This window comes from Lipophrys pholis, assembly GCF_963383615.2.
Source record: "Lipophrys pholis genome assembly, chromosome: 1".
NCBI lineage: Eukaryota > Metazoa > Chordata > Actinopteri > Blenniiformes > Blenniidae > Lipophrys > Lipophrys pholis.
Window position 1 is genome coordinate 48,843,004 of NC_137635.1, and position 20,841 is coordinate 48,863,844.

Sequence of the window (20,841 nt, forward strand, 5' to 3'; positions counted from 1 at the left end):
CTTCCCACTCAGGACGGGCATGGCCTTGTTGTAAAACGAATAGCGACTTGAATAATTTACTGCTGTGACCGAATTGAATGTATATTTATGTAGAAAAAAAGAAACAAATTGTCTCGCATTAAAATCAGGTGTTAATCGCTTTTAATACTTTGTCTGGAACCATGTGTAAATGAACACAAATGAAGAAAATAATATGCAACTATATTAATGGCCTCTCTTTTTGAGAGTAATAGTTTCCCCTATTTATACACTGGAAAAAGAATAACAAGTATACATAACTGAGGAAGATATAACCGATCCCCAAATGTCGACACTTCTAACCCCACTGAACTCTGCACAGTAAGGAGTTAACATCAGCCAATGTGAGCAGCCTAACAAGTGGATGAGGAACATAAGTTCTAATAGCCAGATTGCATTAGCACCATAATCCATCCGGTAATGTTCAGCAGCCATTTGTGGGGAAACCAAATTGCATTACTTGTGGCTGCGATGTCATCAAAGTACAGAGCCCAGAGCCCGAGGGGAATGAACACTGACTATGACTGATTAACATCTTTATTATGTCAGCAAAAAAAATTAAATATAAATCACTTTAAAGGAAACTTGTTCAGAGCAGCACCAGCTTCTCATTTAAAGCGATCTGTGCTTGGGTGAGGTTGGACAGGTAGGTCACCATCAACAGGTCCTGCAACAACAAAACATCCACTTTTAATATGGTGTAGAGTTACAACAGAAAATCCCCCCAAAAAACGAGCTAAAGACAGACGGGGCATTTTAGTCCTAATGTGTTACTGTGGACAAAAGTGATATGCACTGCAAAAAGAATCAAAGTGATAAGAAAATCTAAACTTTATGTTGACAGGAGTCCAAAAGGTTGCAGACGAAGCACTTACATTGATGTTGGAGTTGAGCATGTTCTCAAAGTCCTCAGCTGAGATGGTGGGCACCTTGTTCACCAGGTCCATCAGGAAACGGCCCACGCTGTTATCTGCTGTCGCCTTGCCAGACTGAGAAGGATCGAACAGCATTACTTTGACAGTCACCATCCAAACTCCACTAAATCACAAAACCATTTCTCCTGAGAGAGACTGATAAAATTATACAACAGGGATAAGGTGACAAAGGCAAATAGCAGGGGGGACTTCAGGTCTTGTCTTAAATACTCACCAGCACATCCTCTATGTATGTGAGGACAGTGGCCAGCATGTCTTGTACCCTGGCTGCAGAGGCTCCCACCTGAGACAGGTCAGAGGTCAGTCCCTTGGTACGAGTAGGAGCCAAACGTGTCCTTTGCAGAAGGTCCACTAAAACAAAAAATTTTTGTTTTTTTTTAAATTCACAGATATGTAGTCACAAAGCCTTTGTTTTCTCACAGTCATCTTCATTTCTTCTTGTATTCTTACCGCCTATCCTCTCAGTGTCATAGTAGATATACTTGACAGTCAGTGGGGTGAACATCACACCAACTGTTTTTCCTGGCACACCCATCTGCGCACTGTGTAAGAGATACACACAGACACACAAAACAAGATAGGCACTGTCAGTCTGGAGTTCATCACACAAACAAAGAGTCATCGACAAAAAGATGAGCCAACCTGACGTAGGCGCGGATGCTCATTTTGCCGCTCTGCAGTGCCGAGTCCACAGTCAGGTGAATGGGGTTGGTGGCCTCACGGCTGTAGTATTCATGGATGAGCACTGAATGCTCTGTGATGTCAAACCCAGTGGCATACCTGGTGGGGAATTCATCAGCGTGTTGAGAGATGTTTTCACCAGTGTATATCACACAAAGCAAAACATGAGCAGATAAACACACCATCCGATGATGACCTCTGTGGGTGAAACCCTCTTGTGGAGCTCATACATGTTCTTGGCGAACTCCATGTCCACTGCAACCTGTTGGCACAGAGAATGAATGTGACAGATGGTAATACACACATTCAAGAAAAGATACACGTCAAGCAAAGAATTTCTCAGTTTATTCTAAAATTCTCTTATGTTATGTAAAATGTCCTTTGAAAAAAAAATCTTAAAAAATGAAAAAACTATTGGACTGAGGGGAGTGTGAAACAGCTAGTTTTCTCTTCTAACTGCCCTGTGCAAAGATGACTGCATCAAAAAAAATGGTATAGTATATACATTGGAAGGGATCACTTAAAAGCTACATGACAATCAAGGTAAAAGTTAATTCACATTCCGTTTGTCTGCCTTTTAGAGTAACACCAGACCAGGCAGAATGAACAGATTACATTGCAGCAGACTCTTTCAGTTTTAGATTTTTCAATTAGCATGACAATGTTTACAGGATGTTTAAATTGGGACTGATGAGGCCTGGAGGTACATTGTCAACCGAGATGCTCATAAAGTGGTGCCAACGTCACATAAAAAATGAACAAACCTCATCTTCGGACTCATTGTGAGGAACAGAGAAGCAGTTGGTCACCTCAATCGAGTGCTTATCAATAGTACCTGTTGAGAAAAACAGTTAATCAATATTGCATTGAGTCACGTATCATTGTACTACTGCTAACTACAGGTTAACATATTCAGAGCAATTCCCAAACCTAATAACAATACACATGAAGACCTCAGGCACGTAAAATGAACGTACATGATTAATAAATGCATTTTACTCGAGATAAAAAATACCGTTCTACAGCTTGCCTAAGAGAAGCTAATGCTACACATATGTTGGTTAGCTTCAATGCTGAACCGACACAGCGTGCGCTAGCATGGAAGCTAACAGCCAACACACAATCACCAGGAAGCCAGTTTACCCGACCGAAGATAACTATCACAAATGATCACTAACCCAAAAGGGTCCCGATCACTCGACTCGCTCCTTCATTTCGTCGCTCGTAAGAGTCGCAAATAGATGCGACAACCACGGGGTGGATTTTCACAACCGGCCCGTACACCGACATCTTGGAAGAGGACCGCCGAACGCCGAACGCCGATAACCGGATGTTGCCGAGAAGCGACGCCGACATCCGTCAAGCACTCGTGAACGGACCCGAAATTAGCCAATCAGGGGCTGACTAGGGCGACTCAAGGGATATACTTTTTTTTTTTTTTTTTATTGAACAAGAACATTTACAAACTCTACTCAAGGGATATACCGCTCCCTATCGGCTTGGCAGCCAAACAGCGATCTTTGAACACAGCCATGATTATAATTAAGTCAGATTAAATATGCGCGGTGCGGTTAACTGCTTCTGAAACATTCATTTTATTCCTGAATGAAGCACATCCATATTATTCCCACCATATTTCATATGACTGAAATCAGGACAAAACAGTTTTCCTGCAGTAAGATTGAAACTCACATAGCCTGCGCACACAGACAGGTTGGCAATAACATAGCATGTTAAATGCCATCTGCATGTGATGACTGTGATTTTGAGTGTATATTTAGAATGCATGTGAACTGTGTGCAGATGTTGATTGGGGGTGGGGGGGTGGAAAAGAGAGGCAGGCTGGGTTGATAGGGGCTGGGTTGATGACAGCATCCTCCGCCGCGCCACGCCGCGCCGCGCACAGGCTCCACACACACCTGACTGACTCCGTCAGATGCACAGATGATGGAGCTCTTCGCACTGCCGGGTTATCCTGTTGCCACCATTTCGCACGTCCACTGGCCGACACATGCTCTTTTAAAGCCTCGGATCAATCCCTGAACGGTTTTATTTTTAAAAAATTTTTTGTCTCTTCATAACCCTTCTCAGTATGCGCATCCCGATTACGCGCCGCCTGGTTTCTTTTATTTACCGGGAATGCTGAGTGGTCGCATCGAGGTGGGTTTTTGTTTTCCCGGAAAAGCGAGCAGGAGTGGACTGATGCTGCGTCGCGGGTAAACATTAGAGATAAAAAAAAAAAATGGGTGTCATCGGAACAAGGTTTCGCTCCTGGACCAGGTTTTTATTATAGCATCTGCCAAATCCAGATCTTTACTACAAGTTGCTGCGCTGAGCAGGTAGGATTTCGTTCATTCTGAGCCGCCTGATAATAATCCACAAGCCGCACTGACAGGTTTTTGGTTTTTGTAGCCTATTGGCTGGCTCGGAGACACCCTTTATTAGAGGCTATTTCTGATCCATCCATCAGGCGTAGTGCGTCATCTTGAATGTCACCATCAGTCTCCTCTTGCGTCCAAATGGACGCACATTCTTTATAGAGCTGTATAGAGGAACCCGGACTCCATTTTACCCTGCTAATATGCCACTGACATGTAACACAGTGCATATAAGAATTGAACACATTTCCTTGCAGCCAATGGACTTATGTAAGAAATCTCAGCAGGCCTGTAGTTTGAATCAACCACGTTTTAGTAAGTGCACTTACACAACACACACACACACACACACACGCGCGCGCACGCACACACACACACACACACACACACACACACACACACACACACACACACACACACACACACACACACACACACACACACACACACACACACACACACACACACACCCCAAGGCGCTTTATGAAACAGTTAAATTGGCTCTAATGTGCATATGCCACACTGCACTCCAGGATTAGATTGTCTTTCAAAAGACAAGAGAACAGATTTGTTTTCCCATTATGCTTCATTCAGTAGAATCCGAGAACTATGTTGCAATTTCGTTTTAGTTTTGGCAAATAATAAAACTGGATGAAGATTTTTAAAGTCCCACGAGGGTTTTCTTTCCCCATTCATAAATCATTCGTTGAATTACTGAGAGAGCAAAAACAGCACAGGCCAAATCAATTTCATGGTCTCGTCTGATCACTCTCTTTCTCCGTTTCAGGCTTCAGTCAAGCAAACAAATGGTCCAATCAATAGTTACTGGACAGAGTCTGCCATAGGGAGGATACCAATAACACAGTAATACGCTTCACACACACACAAACACACACACACACACATACACAGACTGGCCATGGCGCTGGAAAACTCCATCTTCCCTTCCCGCCCGGACTCCCTCTCTCTCCCGGTGGAGGAAAAAGTGGAAGCAGAAGAAGTGGAGGTGGCCACCGAGGCCACGGCCTCCACGGGAGTCTTCAACGTGTCGGAGGAGCTGGGCCACGTCGTGACCACCGAGACGACGCCGTCGCCGCCGGCCGCAGCGCCGGTCAACCGGTCCTTCCAGTCGAAGCTGGCCGAGCGGGAGGCGAAGGCCAACCAGCACACGAAGAAGCCCCGGGTGGCGGAGAAGGAGAGGGGGCGGTTCGGCTGGGGTGAGTGAGACCTCCTGTGTTTGACCTCCAGTCACCTCGTCACCGTCAAACATCGGGGTTGGAGCAAATTCCAGTTCATGATGTGGGGAAAACATGCACACAGTCACACCTGTGGGTCATTTACAGTTAACAATGAGCTGTGAATGTTATGCTTTCTGAATAGAGAGGAAAACAGAATAATCAGAGAAAACCCACACGGAGGGAGAACATGACCCCCCCAAGGTTGGACCTGACTTTCTCTGAGGTCTCGATCGACACTCTCCTTCTCTCTCCACCATGTCCACACTCAGTATAGTGACTGCACCTCCTTCTCCTCCTCATCTCTCTTGCAGTAGTTGTGCATCTCCTCTAATTGAGGCTGCTCTGCAGTGCTTCACCCTTCAGCGGTTTTGACAGTCTGGCACATCTTCTTTTCTTTCCCCCCAATTAAGTTCGGCTCTCTGTTGGTTACAGTCTTTACTGTAAAACACAAAAGTCCTAAAACATTTGCTTCATTAAAGGACAAAGGGAAATATTAAAGTTTATGTGAGCCTGCAGTTGTTTGGATGTAAGTTTTTTTTCTGTATGTCTACTGGGGAAATTTAAAAAAAAAAAAAACTGTTTAGCGCACTCTGTTTACAGTTAACAGAATTCTAAATGAAAAACATTAAGATAGATGTCATGTTTTGGTCATGCTGCTTGCTGGTGTGGTGGTGAGAAGTTAATGTGAGAGCATCCAGGTTTGTTTAGAATTTCTGTGTTTGCATCTTCTCCTTGTGCGTGACTTTTCTTCTACAGTCCTAAAACACTCGTTTCAGGTTTAATCTGAAGCTGTTAAAGTGTGTGAATGTGCAAGTGCGTGATACGGGGTTTAGAAGGTGGGTGGATGGATGAAAGATGTCGTCATATTCGTTAAAGAGCCCTCAAAGCTCAAGAACCTTTAATGTTGACGGGACAAAATATTTCCAGTAATTATCAAGAGATGACATTAAAAAGCCAAATTCTGACCATTCGAGCCCGATTGCTCTTTTCAGCACTGAAATGTGGTTTAGTAGGACACAGAGAAAAAGAGTCATTTGTAATCATAAAAATCAAAGTTTTATCCAGGTGCTCTAATAGTATGAATCTCACAACAAAACAAAAACAAATCATCAGCTGCCTCCGGGGTTGTGCTGTAAATAAAGTCCAATGCTGTAGCTTTACTTCTTGGTGTGTTTGATGATGTTGTCCCGTCAGTCTTCATCTGCTCTCCTCTCCTCACCTGTCTGTTTTCATTTCTGTTTTCCCTTCTTCACCAGCCCGACTTCCCTCTGAGCCATGCTGCGTCTCTCCAAGTAGTTTTTTTGTCCCTTGGCACCTCCCCGTGTTTATCCGCCAATCTCTCGACGTGTCTTCATTCAGCTCCCGTCCTCCGACTGCAGTCAGAGTTTGCGACTTCAAACAGCCAAAGTTTTCAGAAACGTAGACAGGCTGCCTTGTATGTGTTTCCTAAGGATTATTTGAAAGGGGGATTCTCAGAAAGTAGGGCTTTGAAACTGAGACACATGTGAAGGGAGCTACCAAAAAAGGAGGCCGCACTTCTCTGCATGACGTGTCATATTCTCTTGCTCTCCGTGTAACTTCTGTAATCGCATTGTGTCTCTTCTCCTCTTCCTCACTCACGCACTCGCTCACAGCCCGGACTCGGCGTAAGAGGCAGCGCTACGTGGAGAAAAACGGCCGGTGCAATGTGCAACACGGGAACATGCGGGAGACGTACCGCTACCTGACGGACATCTTCACCACGCTCGTCGACCTCAACTGGCGCTGCTCGCTCTTCGTCTTCGTCATGGCCTACGCTGTCACGTGGCTCTTCTTCGGGGCCATCTGGTACCTCATAGCCTACTGCAGGTGAGATTCACGCACAAGCAGGAATCGCATTTTTACCTCTGATTGAATATTGCATCAGAACCCCGACTGAAAAATGTCCATCCGACATTGATCTGGCAATACCACCGCGAAGGCTTCTGATTGGCTCCAAATCTCTTCTGCAACATTGGAAAACCATCCTAAACACGGACGTATGCATCTTTTACACTGCTTCATGCAACTCAAGGTTGCAGGGTTCTGGGTTCATTCACACAGAAAGGATCGGGGATGTTCTCGCTGCGATCGTCACACAGCATCATCACAGGCACTGCTTAGGACAGGGGCGTCAAACGTGAGGCCCACGCGCCAAAGAAAATGACCTGCACGAGGCAACAATCTGCCAAAACGACCAAGCGAAGTGTAAATATTTCTTAAGAGTAGCGACACAATACTGACACCAGAGCTTAGATATTGGTGACGCTGGCATGGAAGCCTCATTGCGAGTTTTTTTTTTTTGACATTTCACTGTATTTTGTCATTTATGATATAACTATTAACACTTTGAAAGCACTCATGCAGCTCTTTGGTTGTTGTTGTTGTTGTTGTTGTTGTTGTTGTTGTTGTTGTTGTTTTACTCTCTTTTTGTTTGGAAATAGAAGAGAAGAAAATGATGAATGACCTCAGAGCCACTTCATGTTTTAATATAATCTGGAAATCAACCCAAACCTTGGTGTGAAACTAATTCTATGGCGCATGAGTCATGTTTTTTTGAAATGCATATGTATTTGATGTTTGGCCTGTTTAATCCCTGTTCCGGAGGAATGATTTTAATCCCCCTGGTGGTGAAAATAATTTAGCAGGTGGGGTGTGAAGACCAGAGCGACGGAAGTGTTAGAGGCTAACTTCTTCCATTAAATGTTTGTTATATTATCCAAAGTTATTAGTTATTAGTCCATTATCAATCCATCCATTGAAAAAACAACCCCCCCCCCCACACACTATCCTAAAGACTACTCCTTTTAATAAAATTCTTATCTCACGGCCGCTCAACATTTTCTGACATTTCTGCAACGGACGCTGAAAAAGCAGATGACGAAGCAGTCTTGTCAACGTTATGGTGCATTTCATCATGATGTCTTCGCTCTTCACTGGATGTGTCTGCTGGATCCGCGCTCTAATTAGCTAACGTGTTCGTCTCGTAAAGTAATGACCTTCTTATATCAATTACGGGCCATCCTAAGGTGTGCGCCAGAGAGCTGTCAGCGTCGCCGCCGTCGCTTGGTGAGAAACACAGGTCAATAAAAAGTCATAGATCATCTAAATTACTTAACACCACTTTCATTAATTAACCCTCCTCCTCCCTCTCTGGCTGGAGCTGTGATAATCAGGGGCATTAGTCCATGTCGTGTGTGTTTAACGGGGGAAAGTCTGCAGAGGATGCTGAGATCATGGCGTATGTTACGACACACGATGGAGCAGGGAGGATTCTGCAGGTGACAGCAGAAACCTTTGCTTAGTCCTGATTAAAAGACGCGTCCCTGCTCATTATCAGCTGTGAGGTAAAGTTAAAAACCAAAGTGTCGTCGCTACATTTCATCACCTCCTGACTGAAAATATCAATCCTCCCACTTTTAGGGCTATTTTTCTCTCTTGACACCCACTTTGTTACCCCCCCCCCCCAACCCCCCTCCTTCATGTCCCCCTCGTCTTCCTCCAAAGGGGCGATCTGGACCATCTGGACGACGAGGCGTGGACGCCGTGCGTCAACAACGTCCACAACTTCATCTCGGCCTTCCTGTTCTCCATCGAGACGGAGACCACGATCGGCTACGGCCACCGCGTGATCACGGACCAGTGTCCGGTGGGAACCATGCTGCTGCTGCTGCAAGCCATCCTGGGGTCCATGGTCAACGCTTTCATGGTGAGTGTGACGGGTCAGTACTGGGAAAAATAGTCATGTATTTCTGACATGTTTTAGAATTGTTTAATGTTTTTATTTTTCTTTGTTTTTAACATGAACACAGATCAGGCGAGGGCCATAGTGTATTATTATAGTATATACAATTATAACATAGTATTAGTATCGTCAAGCCGAACAATGCGCACACTTCAAGGGTCTTGGCGGCGAACTCATATTTTCCCAGTTTTCCTTTCCTTTCTCCCGTTGAAGTTGCAGTTTAAAAGTCAGAATCTCCATCTTGTGAATGAAGTGTATAACGTGTTAAAGCAGTTTCAGCTCGCGTGCAGCCAGCGTTTGGTCCCAACGCGGGATGGGAATCGGAAAAACCGCTGCCTGTTGAGAACCGATTCCCGGTGTTTCAAATTCCATGGACATGATTCCCTTATCGATTCTAGTGGACGCGACTGACGTCCCCATGCACGTTGCGTAGCGCACGCAAGCCACGCAACGTGTCTGGTGATGTCACTCACCGGCGCAGCCAGCAGAAGACATGGCGTCCAGGTGGCACGGACCCTCAGTTTGGTTCCATTTCAGGAGGAAGGACAACTTGCAGTACTTGCAAAGTGGATATTTCATCAAAAGGAGGAAATGCAACCAACACGCAGAAACATTTCCACCATCTTCCTGATTCTTTTGGAAAATTTGGGCAAAATATATGAAAGAAAAGTGCCGAAACTGTTTCACACGCCCTCCTGCAAGACACGTAAACCACTCCGTCCTCATTTCTGATTTGGGGTAATAGACGTGTTTAATGAAATTAATTTAAATTTGCACGAGAGTATTGTGAAGCAGAGCCTTTCTTCCTCCAATAATCTTGCTTAAAACGATCCATATGGCATATAATATTCCTGTAATTCCAACATCATGTAAGAATCTAAAATCTAAATATTTTATTGTTACGCTTGAAGAAAGAGTTTGTTCGAGCACATCAGGAGATCAGGTAGTTAAAAAAAAAAAAAAAAAAAAAAAAAACAGATTCTGAGTCACTCTTCAAATTTGTCTGGTTGCCTCTGGCAAATAGAAAAATGCATGTAATTACTGTTTGACCTGCGGTTGTTTGATTAAAAGGAACTCCGCTGTTGGTTAAGCTGAATTAAATTACAAGTAATACGCAGTTCCAAAAAGAGTGAATATATGAATACAGTGCAGACAAAAATGACACAAAGTCTGCACAGATGGTATTCCTACTGAAAAACAGAATTCACTTTGAAGATGCTGATGAAGCATTTTTTTTTTTCTTTGCACAATGTAAGCACTCTTGTGATGAGGAGGCATGCAATCACACACACACACACACACACAAACACACACCAGCACCCGAGCAGGATCATGTTTATGCATGTTTGCAAGCTGGAAACGGGCCATAATCACCACGGACGGACATGTGGGCTGTTTTACTATGCATATTAAAGATGATTCAGTCTGAGGATAATTCAAGTGTCACGGGAGGTTTATACATTGCAATCTGTTTGAAAAATGAATGAGCGAGGCACTCGCACGTTTTGGCTGACGCGTTCGTTATCGGTACGGTAAAACCCCGGGTCGCTGCTTCTCGCCTTGCTTCCATCAGGTCGGCTGCATGTTTGTGAAAATCTCGCAGCCCAACAAGCGAGCCGAGACCTTGGTGTTCTCCAAGCACGCCGTCATCTCGCTGCGGGACGACAAGCTGTGCCTGATGTTCAGGGTGGGCGACCTGCGGAGTTCGCACATCGTGGGGGCCAACATGAGGGCCAAGCTCATCAAGTCCAAGCAGACTCAAGAGGGTGAGACAGATAATGAGAAAAGTGCTTTTTTCTTTTTTTTTTTAACCCAGTCACTTCTATGATGCTCACCACCAAACACAACTTTCCTGTCACTCAGGGTCGCCAACTAATTTCCCTAAAAGGCTACTGTTGCTCTGGATCACTTTTTTCCCCACAGTCTTTGTCTGGTAATCATGATTAAGTTTTTAAAAATGTAATAAAAGTAAATATAATTTTTTTTTCTTTTTTTCATGAGCCGCCATTTTCCCAAAGGACCACCTGAAAAATTAGAACTACTACTGAGGGCAGAGACGTCAGCTGGCATGAACCTTTGCTCAAAAAGAATTACTTCTCGATTAAAAGCAGTTTGTATTTATTTATTTTGTGCTGCTGTTGCTCGGCGTCACTTTTTCTCAGAATGTTCCCATCGTCTTTGTGTGGTAATCGTGACAAAATTCTTCTAAATTTCTCGCCAAAATTCAGTAAATAAGTAAATAGAAAACTATATTTTTTCAATAGCCGTCTTCATTCCCACTGTGAAACACCAATTTCGTGAGGTAACATTTCTAAGGATGCGAAACACAACCAACAATGTAATAATGTCCAACAAGGTGAAAAATGTGATCAATTTAATTGTAATACAGCCAATAATGATATGCATGATATAAAGTTGCTTCACCAGTAGACTGGACAAAACACATCAAATGTGTTTTAAAAGCAAAGTAAAGTAGAACCGCCACCATATTACTTTAACCATTCAGTTGTTGTGAAGATTTGTATTCTCTATGTGTTGTTTGATTTGGGGCGGTGGTTGACTAGAGGCTGGTGAACAAGCTTGTAATCCGAAGTTGGTTGCCGTTTGAAATTCCGAGTTCTGAGGAAATGAAGCCAAAACTGCTCTGGTTGTGTCATAAAAGGGAATCTTATATAAAAAACAATGTGTAAAAGTAAATATGTGGATCACAAAGTCCTCTGTAGCAATCCCAGAAAGGGAGCCAGAAGCGGTTTCTTTTATGTGAGGTCCTTTCATGTGTCTTTTCCATTGAAAACATCCCCATTGTGCTGTTACCCAAAACACCACTGTGATTAACACCCAACAAACACAACTTCTCCTAATGTTCACAAGGTGGCAGCCAATTGCTCATCACGCCGCTTTTGTTTTTGGGTGACATTTCCCTTTTATTTTTAATAGTTTTGTACCATTTATCCGTTGGATCGCCTGAGCTTCAGTCTTCCTCTCTCCTCCAGGCGAGTTCATCCCTCTGGACCAGACGGACATCAGCGTCGGCTTCGAGACCGGCGACGATCGCCTCTTCTTGGTGTCGCCGTTGGTGATCTCCCACGAGATGGACTCACACTCGGCTTTCTGGGACATGTCGCAGGCCCAGCTGGAGAAGGAGGACTTCGAGATCGTGGTCATCCTGGAGGGAATGGTGGAAGCCACAGGTGAGAGGCAGGAGGAGCAAAAAAAAAAAAAGGCTTTCAGAAACATTTCGTTTCATTTGTGTACGTCACTAGATTTTTCGTATGTCTGTAAATTGCTTCCTGCGTTTGAGCAAAAATACCTTCCATCAGTACGTTCAAACTCTTAACGTTCTTAAAATTGGCTCACGTTTTCTTTCCCGGTCTTTGTCTGGAAATCATGACATTTTTCAAAATTTCAAGTTCAAGTAAATAAAAACTATAGTTTTCCCGTTTTTTTTTTCAAAGTGTGCAAAGTAAGAAATTCTACCTCTGCCAGCCAAGGTGCTCGACTCGACTAATAATGTAATGATGGCCTAGAATGTGGAAAAATGTGACTTTTTAGATGTAATAAAGTCAGTAATATCAGTCAATTTCATTTGATTCTGGATTTCCCAGCGAAGGCACAGGTCTGGATAATTCTGAATTACAAATGAATGTTATTTCACATTATATCCACACTAACAAACTTAGATTATGAGAACAATAGTAATATTGACTCATGTGCATGAATGTATGTGCAAATATCCTTTCATAAAAAAACATGCTGTTAAAAATTGTGGATCAGTAAGGTCACTTTCTTTTTTTATTAATTCATTCTCGACCAGTGAAAACACAACAAAACAAAACAAAACAAAAAAATACATACATATGCACAAAACTCATATCTCGTTTAACTCCTACACTTCACACACTTCAGAACCTATACGCTTCTACTTTTAGTTAATAATAAAGTCAAATCTGCACTTTTCTCTCTCACTGAATTCTTATGTAATGTGAGTACTTCCACGTCCATTATTCACTGTAAACAGTGACATAAATAAATAGTGATTATTAGATTTGCTTTAATTGATGGAGGCTAAATAAGAGGAACTTTTGTGTGATAAAATATAGCAACTCAACATTATATTGTATCAGGAATAATGCCTTCCAATTTGAATTGACAGTAAAGTTTCAGTGTCCTCTATGTTGTAAATGCATGTTTGGCTGCAACATCTAGGATTCGGCATTAGCAAATTAATCTTGCCGGCTGATGTTACACTAATGCCATCAGTGTTTTACATAAAGCAGACCCTCTCAAACTGTCCCATTAGAAAATGAAACTCCTCTTCCAGGATGTCTCGGCTGAGATACTCAATTTTTTTGGTTTGAGATCTTTCTGTCTTTTCTCGATCTTTCAGGAAAATGTGTGGTGATTATGGAGAGGAACATTTATTCAATATACTGTAAAACATCAGTCGCTTGTAACTGGAAACTGGCGTTCCTTTGGGAAATGTACATCACATAAAATCATTTAACAGAATGAAACTGAATTATTTTCAATACTTATGTTTAAAATTGGATTCTAATCTGGTTTGGAATTTAACAACGTATGGATCATTGGAAGACTTGGGATCTAGATCTAGAGGCGTTATTTCTAGATAAAAATGAGGATGTAAGGACATATTAAAGATAAAAAACCAGAGATGTCAAACTCAATTCCAGGGTCACATACAGCTCAATTTCACCTCGAGTGGGCCGCACCAGTAAAATAGTGCCAAAATAACTTTTACATTGAAAGTTTTTCTTTGTTTTGACGCAGAGTATATGTGATAAATGACTCTATTTTTTACAAAAACTGACCAATTAATACCAAAAACTAATACAATCTCAGCATAAAGCCAATTTTAATGAAACCTTCTGGTGTAAAATACAATGAAACATCTCCTATAGCTGTTGCATTATGTATGTTTTTACAAACTCACCCTGTATTACCGATATCTCAGGGTTGTGTTCGCTACTTTTAAGAAAATTCTTAAAAAAAAAAAAAATGTTTTGCAATTCTTTACAATTTTCATGGTGGTTTGACCGGATTGGAGAATCTTATAGGCCCTATGTTTGACAACCCTGATAGAAACAAATATATATTTCCAAACAATAAATGTTGTTTGAAAGTGAAAAATTTGACAAAATCTGACATTTTTCCAGCGTTTGTATCTTAAAACTGTTGCTCATATCCTACAATAGCATGTCATTACTCATAAAAAAAAGTACCCTAAATAAAACAATGTTTTAATAATGGCTATTAGTCACATTTGCCCAGTTCAATTTTCAATCTTTTTTTTTTAAAGAATGTGTCATCCTTCCTGGATTGTTTTTTTCATGTATTGAATGAAAAAAAAAAAAAAAATGCTACGCTCATAGATGACTTTCAAATGTTATTCACTAGTGGCCGAGTTTGTATTTCATGACTTGTACCTCTCTGACGGTCTTAAAAAAAAAAAACGGGCAGAAACTACACATATCCCGATTCAGTCAGCATCGTCCCGAAAGGATTTGGATGTGTTGCGTTTACGTCTTTCCCTTAATCCCCCCTCCTCTCATTTTCATTCAGAGGAGATAACACACTGCGGTGTTACCTCGTCCGTTCTCCTCGGCGTCGGTGCACGTCGGAGCGATTCTTCATGATGTATCTCCGCGAAGTGAAGGTGGCCTCTCTGCCTACTCCAAATATTGATTCACTCAGCGAGCAGTGTTACAAAGAACAAGCTGACAGTCATAACTCTGCCGCGGAGAATATTTATACGACGACAGCTTGCCAATTAAAGTGTTTGTGACTAAATGGGTAAATTAATCACGTCTGTAGCCAGCAGAGTTGTAAGTGGGCTGCTCTGACTCCTCTGCTTTGACACAACCGAGCACAAGTCCTGTTTATTGCAGTTTATTTATCACGCTGAAAGGAACAAATGCTGCGAGGCGAAGTGTGTATTGTGAGCCATCAGTGCATGTGTGTGTGTGTGTGTGTGTGTGTGCAGGGATGACGTGCCAAGCGAGGAGCTCCTATCTGGCGGAGGAGGTGCTGTGGGGTCACCGGTTCAGCCCGATGATGTCGCTGGCGGAGGGCTTCTTCGACATCGACTACGGAGCCTTTCACCACACGTTCGAGGTAAAACGTGAAGAAGTGGGCTTCGATCTGAAGGAGGACTATTTCTTCTTGGGCTGCACAGTGGTGTAGTGGCTCTAGCGAGAATAATCCGGTGCGAGTTGGCTTTCTGTGTGGTATTTCCCCCGTGTTCTTGTGTGTATATTTGATGAATTGGCGTCTCTAAACTGCAAAAAGCTTTGGCTGAGGGTCTGTTAGCTTCCAGCCGTCTGCGACCCTTAAGGCTGTGTTCACACTGCAGGCAGGAGTGGCTCAAATTCAACTTTTATTTCTCCCCCTTATGGGACCCATATCTCATTCATTCAAATCAGATCCAGGCTTATAAGTTGTTGTGTTTCATGTGACTTTTACGACATCGTAGTTGAGGCACCACATGATGATGTCGCATTTAAACAGCGGAAACGAATCATCAACAAATACTTTATTTACCACGGCTCTATAAAAAGGTTGTCAATAAACTTTGTGATCACATTTTTTTATCTTAATATTCTTTTTGCTTTTGTCATAACTGTGTCAAACAGTATGAAACTATACAGAAATACATATATTTTTCCATAAATGTAATAAATATTCAGTTTTCAAAACACATATTTCATAATTACCTGATTATTTAAATAAAACACAAGGCCTGAATGTGTGAAGTAAATTTTGTGTAGGGTAATATGTCATCATCAAACAGAAAATCCAGATATTGATAACACAAAAAAACTGTGAGTAATAATGGCAGATTGTTTTCTTTCGGGGTAATTTTGCCAAATTTCTCTATTTTGGAGTCTATTTTCTTACTGAATGATGAGGAAAAAACATTGTTTTGAATTACTGCCAAAGGAGGCAAAATGTAATTTGGTCCAACAAATCAGGATAAAAACTTAAGGGCTTGTTTGTGAAAATCCGAAACAATTGGATTTTGTCACAAATTTATCAAAAGCTCACGCGTTCTTTCACCACTTGACGACGGAATTGTTGATATTTAAGAAGAGGAAAGTGAATCCACTCTCCCTCTGTTGTCCCTATTCCTGTCTCCACCTACATGTGCAACCAACAGCTCCATTCTCACATTCTCTTGGGGTCGATGAACGGCATTCTGGGAAGTGAAGTATTTTATTTCGTGTTTATTTCTGTGGGGGATGAGAACTGTACGAAACCACCGGCTGGTGGCTTTTATAGCCTGATGTAGTCAGACTGGATCATCAACAAATGGAGCATTTCAAATGTAAGAAAATCATCAAAGTCGCTGCAATTCCTCAATAAATATTTGTTCTGAGTATATTTCTAGAGTTAACAAGGTATCAGACCTCCTTTCATGTGCTTTTTGGAGATTATAAAAAAACAACGATCTACTCAGAAAGAAAAGGGCGAATCGGCCATTTACGTTTTTGTCAAATGCAGATGAACATTTATTAGAGTCTAGCAGAGGTGGAAGTAATAGATTACAACTCCCAGAGGTGGCAAATAAAACATTGTGCTCGCTTCCTGTACTCGGATATTTGGACTTTTTTACATTCAATTTAATAATTTTACATGAAGCCCAAACAGTTCATGACCTGGTTTTAATGACTCGGAACTATGTTAAAAGTTTGAACACGGTCCGTGTGTGTGTGTGTGTGTGTGTGTGTGTGTGTGTGTGTGTGTGTGTGTGTGTGTGTGTGTGTGTGCCCATTACTAAATGGTTCAAAGTGCTTTAGTAAAAGGCAGAGTGTCAATAAAGGTAATTTTTTCTTGTCCTGGAATGTACTTGATTACATTTCAGGAGTTTTAACTTTGTTATTTTCACTTTTTGAGGAAGTTGAATCAGTACTTACTTTGAAGTAATTTTTTATAGAAGTAGCTATACTTCTAATTACGTAAAGAATGTGAGTAGTTTTACCCACTGACAAATACTTGACAGTAATTTGTGACAGTATTTTGGTGGGGATTTGTGTGTTTTCAAATATGTAATTTCTCTTATATTTCAATACGGTTTAATCTAGTTTCACATCTGGATCCAGCTAGGTTTTGCTTGCTTTGTCCCCACATTTGTTTATCGGTGTAATTCCAGATAAATTGAACCCACCCATAGATCCAGATGACAGTCTGGACAGGTTTGTAGTCCGTCATAGGGCAAACACACAGAGACAAAGAACCAGGCTCACTCACATTTACACCGAGAGGAAATTTAGGGTCACAAATTAACCTCACATGCATGTTTCTTTTGGCGGTGGGAGGAAACAGTAGCACCCGGAGAACACGCAAACTCCACACAGGAAGTGCCAGGTAAACCCTTGTCATTGTGTGGCAAGAGCGCTATCCACTGCTCCACCATGCCACCCTAAATTGAATCCAACGCCAGACATTAAAAGGGTCATATTATCCAGCTTTTCAACACTTTCACATGGTCTCGTTAGTCCAAAAACGTGGTATTCAAAGTTTCTTGCCCCAAATCCAGCTTTTCCTTGATTTTCAGTCGTTTGAATATTGGATCATATGAGCTGCATTCAGAATCTGCTGTGTCTGTGCGAGCTGGACTGTCTCCGCCCACATATGCCCATCCGGGGAAGAGGAGGAAGTACCTCCTCTCGTGGTGCCATGTGCCAGAGCAGAGCTGCCTAATGGTGGGAGGGTCAAAGGGAGGGCCAACCTTGATTTGGATTGGCTAAACCCCCGATGACACCATGTAGGGTTTGATTTCTGATTCGCTTGTTGGATAAACACACTTTTTAAAAATTGAAACAAGCCAGAGAGAGAGAGGACAGTCATTCCAAGTATGGGGACGCATTACTATTGGAAATCCATTAGAAAGTGAATTTCACATAATATGACCCCTTTAAATGCTGCTAAAAAGAAAACGAAAACTTTGTTTGTTCTTTTGATTAAAAGTGATTTTTACCTGAACATCAGATATCTGTGTCCATCCCTGCAGGTGGACACGCCCTCCTGCTCAGCCCGGGAGCTCTCGCTGGCCGCGGCCCGACTTGACGCCCACCTGTACTGGTCCATCTCCAGCAGGCTGGACGAGGAGCCCACCCTGGCCAACGAGGCGGCCAAGCAGCCCGACAGCGGCTCGGCCAACAGCAAAGGCGGCGAGCCCACCTTCATCGTCGGCGAGATGACCGACATCCAGGAGCAATCAGGACCGGGCGAGCTGAACGGCAGCGTCGCCACCGATCAATCTGAATCCGAGGCCTAGAGCAGAGAATGTTTACACAGTATATCGCCACCACATCACAGTTACTGTTCGCAGACCTTTTCTTTCAAAGCAAATGAGTAGTTTCATTAGACTGAGTTCTGCACTAAACGCCATATCTTATGTTACCTTACCAGAGAGTCTATTTCTTGATATTTTGTCCTTTCTTTGTATGTTTGTCTTTGTTACAAGTGTACTGTATGTGTACTATATTTCTTTGGTTTGTTGTGTTAGCTCCAATCACCCTTGCCTATATCTATATTTAAATGACAATACTATGCTTTCGATGGGGTCGACAGAACTGCATCCTGTGGACCGAAGCAGAATGTTACACAGATTAAGAAGAGATGAGAAGATGTGCAGAGTATATGGATTGTTGACTTTTAAAATAGGTACAGTGCATAGATGCTTTATTTTCACCTGCACACTACTAGATAGTAATGAGGTACAGACTTTGGTGACCTCGCATTTCTTAGATGCAAAGATTGTCGTAGGATTTGTTGTCCAGTTTAGAAGGGTTGATAACAGCGGCCCACGGCTGTCCGCTCTGCAAGAACCTTCATGTTAAAAACAAAACCCATCTTTTGGTGCTAGACAAAACATGTCTGGAAACCCTTTAGACAACGGCAAACGTATCACTGAACATCGCGGCGAGTTTCCTGCCCGGAGAGTGAACGGTCCGTCTAATCTTTCAGGGGGCACAGAGGTATTACGTTTGTTCGCACCGCCGGCACTCGACACGTTACGACGAACAGGGTGACCTGAAACCTTTAACGATGAAGACAGGTTAACTCGCACCTCGAGGCGTGTTTGCGGCTTTGTGTGTAGCACACGGGTTCTCATCCCCCCCCCCCCCCCCCACAACTTCCCTCACCACCCCCGACAAGTAGAAACGATAAAAGCACAACAGTGTCCCGCTCACTTCGGCCCAAAAGTCCTGCTTCTGCTGCTGTGTATATATAAATATGTGTGCCATTTTTATTACTTGATGTTTTTAATATTTAATATAACACATCAGATTAGAAATAATAAAGGACAGTATATTCCAGAGGAGCTCTCTTGGACTGTGTGTTGTTTGGAGGACGGCACATGATGTGGGCTCAATGGACCTGCTGTGGCATGACTCTCCCGGGGAGGCTTTTCTTTGAAGAGTTTGCACGTTCTCCCATTGCAAGCAAGGGCTTTCTCCAACAGCAGTCCAGAAACATGGATTGGAGGGTTATTACTGAGTGTAAGGTAGGATTTAAAGAGACAGATGGATGTATGGATTCTCTTATGTTGCTCACAAACCCAATACTTTTGAGTTCTAATGCATTCCTCAATCATCATGTTAAATCTGATGCTGCAGTTTAACCTTTTATAGAGCACTCACTGAAATACATTGTGGCGGCGTAGTGTACAAATAGTACTATAAACACACTTGTGTGCAACTTAAACGTCATACCCTGAACATGAATTTGTTTTTAATATGTATTTTACTTTACCTCTATGAATACAGGTAATGTTGTTGAGACTTGTTAAAAAGTAAAGAAAACTTAGACCAATGCATTGAAATATGCTGCACATACTATGTGCACAAAAGGCCTTTTAAGAAATACATATTTAATTTGGCAATTTCAAGTTCAAATCGTCTCTTCCTTACAGAGAGAAAGAGATGCTTTGTCAAATAAAGGGGCAAAACAACAGCAGCACCTATTTCAGGATCTCGCTATACTATCATATATCGTTCAATTACAAGTACTTAAATATCAGTGCAAATGCTTTTCTCAAAATATAGGTACTGTATAAGCTAAATTTTAACTATTGGATAGGTTTTTGTACATTCAAATGAATTTATTCTGTATAAATATCTGTTTTCACTGCACATTTCTGAGAGAAATATTTTATATAAATTTTGTGTACAATTGTTTAACAAGTGCAAACAAATTTGTATTTTTTTTTTAATTAAAAGAATAAACTTAATTGCTCCACAAATGTAGATCAAACAGGTTTAAGCATCTATAGAGATTAATGGTATCGTTTTAAAAGTAGGGGAGTAAATTAACACACTTTTCAAACTAAAATTTTACATACTAATAAGAATACTTGTGAAAGTACTATTGCCCAAGACATGCTTGTGGTGATTTAAGTATTTGTAATGTATTAAATCTAATGCTAGTTTGCTTCTTATCGGTGCACACGTTTTTAAATCAAAAAAGGTAAACACTAAACTAACATCTTCATCAGTGAAACATCAAATTTTGTTTAATTGAACCCAGTCCAGTGAAAATAAATGTGTTCTCCAACCTGCATGTTTTAGATACACATATGTATAATTTACACATGTTCACATTGTTGGAAGAGTGGTTTAATTTTATCTATAACACCTTGAACTGACAGTAATTATTGACTCAAGCATCACAAAGACTTTAATATTTGCAAGCAAGGCATCACTGCAAGCACGCGATTGTTCTTGGTTACTTTTCATCATAGAGTATGTCTCAGAATAAAGTGTTATTAGCTTGTTTTCTATAGTTATCCAATCTTTAAAGTACTT

The 20,841-nt window shown here is 41.9% G+C and overlaps 2 protein-coding genes across 2 annotated transcripts; one reads left to right on the top strand and one right to left on the bottom strand.

Moving 5' to 3' along the window:
* Positions 1 to 124: 124 nt before the first annotated feature.
* eif3f (eukaryotic translation initiation factor 3, subunit F) lies at positions 125 to 3,088 on the bottom strand. The gene is made up of 8 exons (XM_080468699.1): positions 2,813 to 3,088; positions 2,399 to 2,469; positions 1,817 to 1,896; positions 1,596 to 1,733; positions 1,404 to 1,495; positions 1,168 to 1,304; positions 894 to 1,007; positions 125 to 685 (listed from the first exon to the last, which is right to left on the bottom strand). The coding sequence occupies exons 1-8, from the start codon at positions 2,988 to 2,990 to the stop codon at positions 608 to 610; spliced, it is 888 nt and encodes a 295-aa protein (XP_080324825.1). The 5' UTR covers positions 2,991 to 3,088; the 3' UTR covers positions 125 to 607.
* A 459-nt stretch (positions 3,089 to 3,547) lies between these two features.
* On the top strand, positions 3,548 to 19,357 carry kcnj9 (potassium inwardly rectifying channel subfamily J member 9). The gene is made up of 8 exons (XM_080481063.1): positions 3,548 to 3,973; positions 4,800 to 5,229; positions 6,885 to 7,098; positions 8,776 to 8,977; positions 10,587 to 10,779; positions 12,007 to 12,204; positions 15,015 to 15,145; positions 18,042 to 19,357. Exons 2-8 carry the CDS (start codon positions 4,932 to 4,934, stop codon positions 18,306 to 18,308), a joined length of 1,503 nt encoding a protein of 500 aa, XP_080337189.1. The 5' UTR covers positions 3,548 to 3,973; positions 4,800 to 4,931; the 3' UTR covers positions 18,309 to 19,357.
* The last annotated feature ends 1,484 nt before the right edge of the window (positions 19,358 to 20,841 follow it).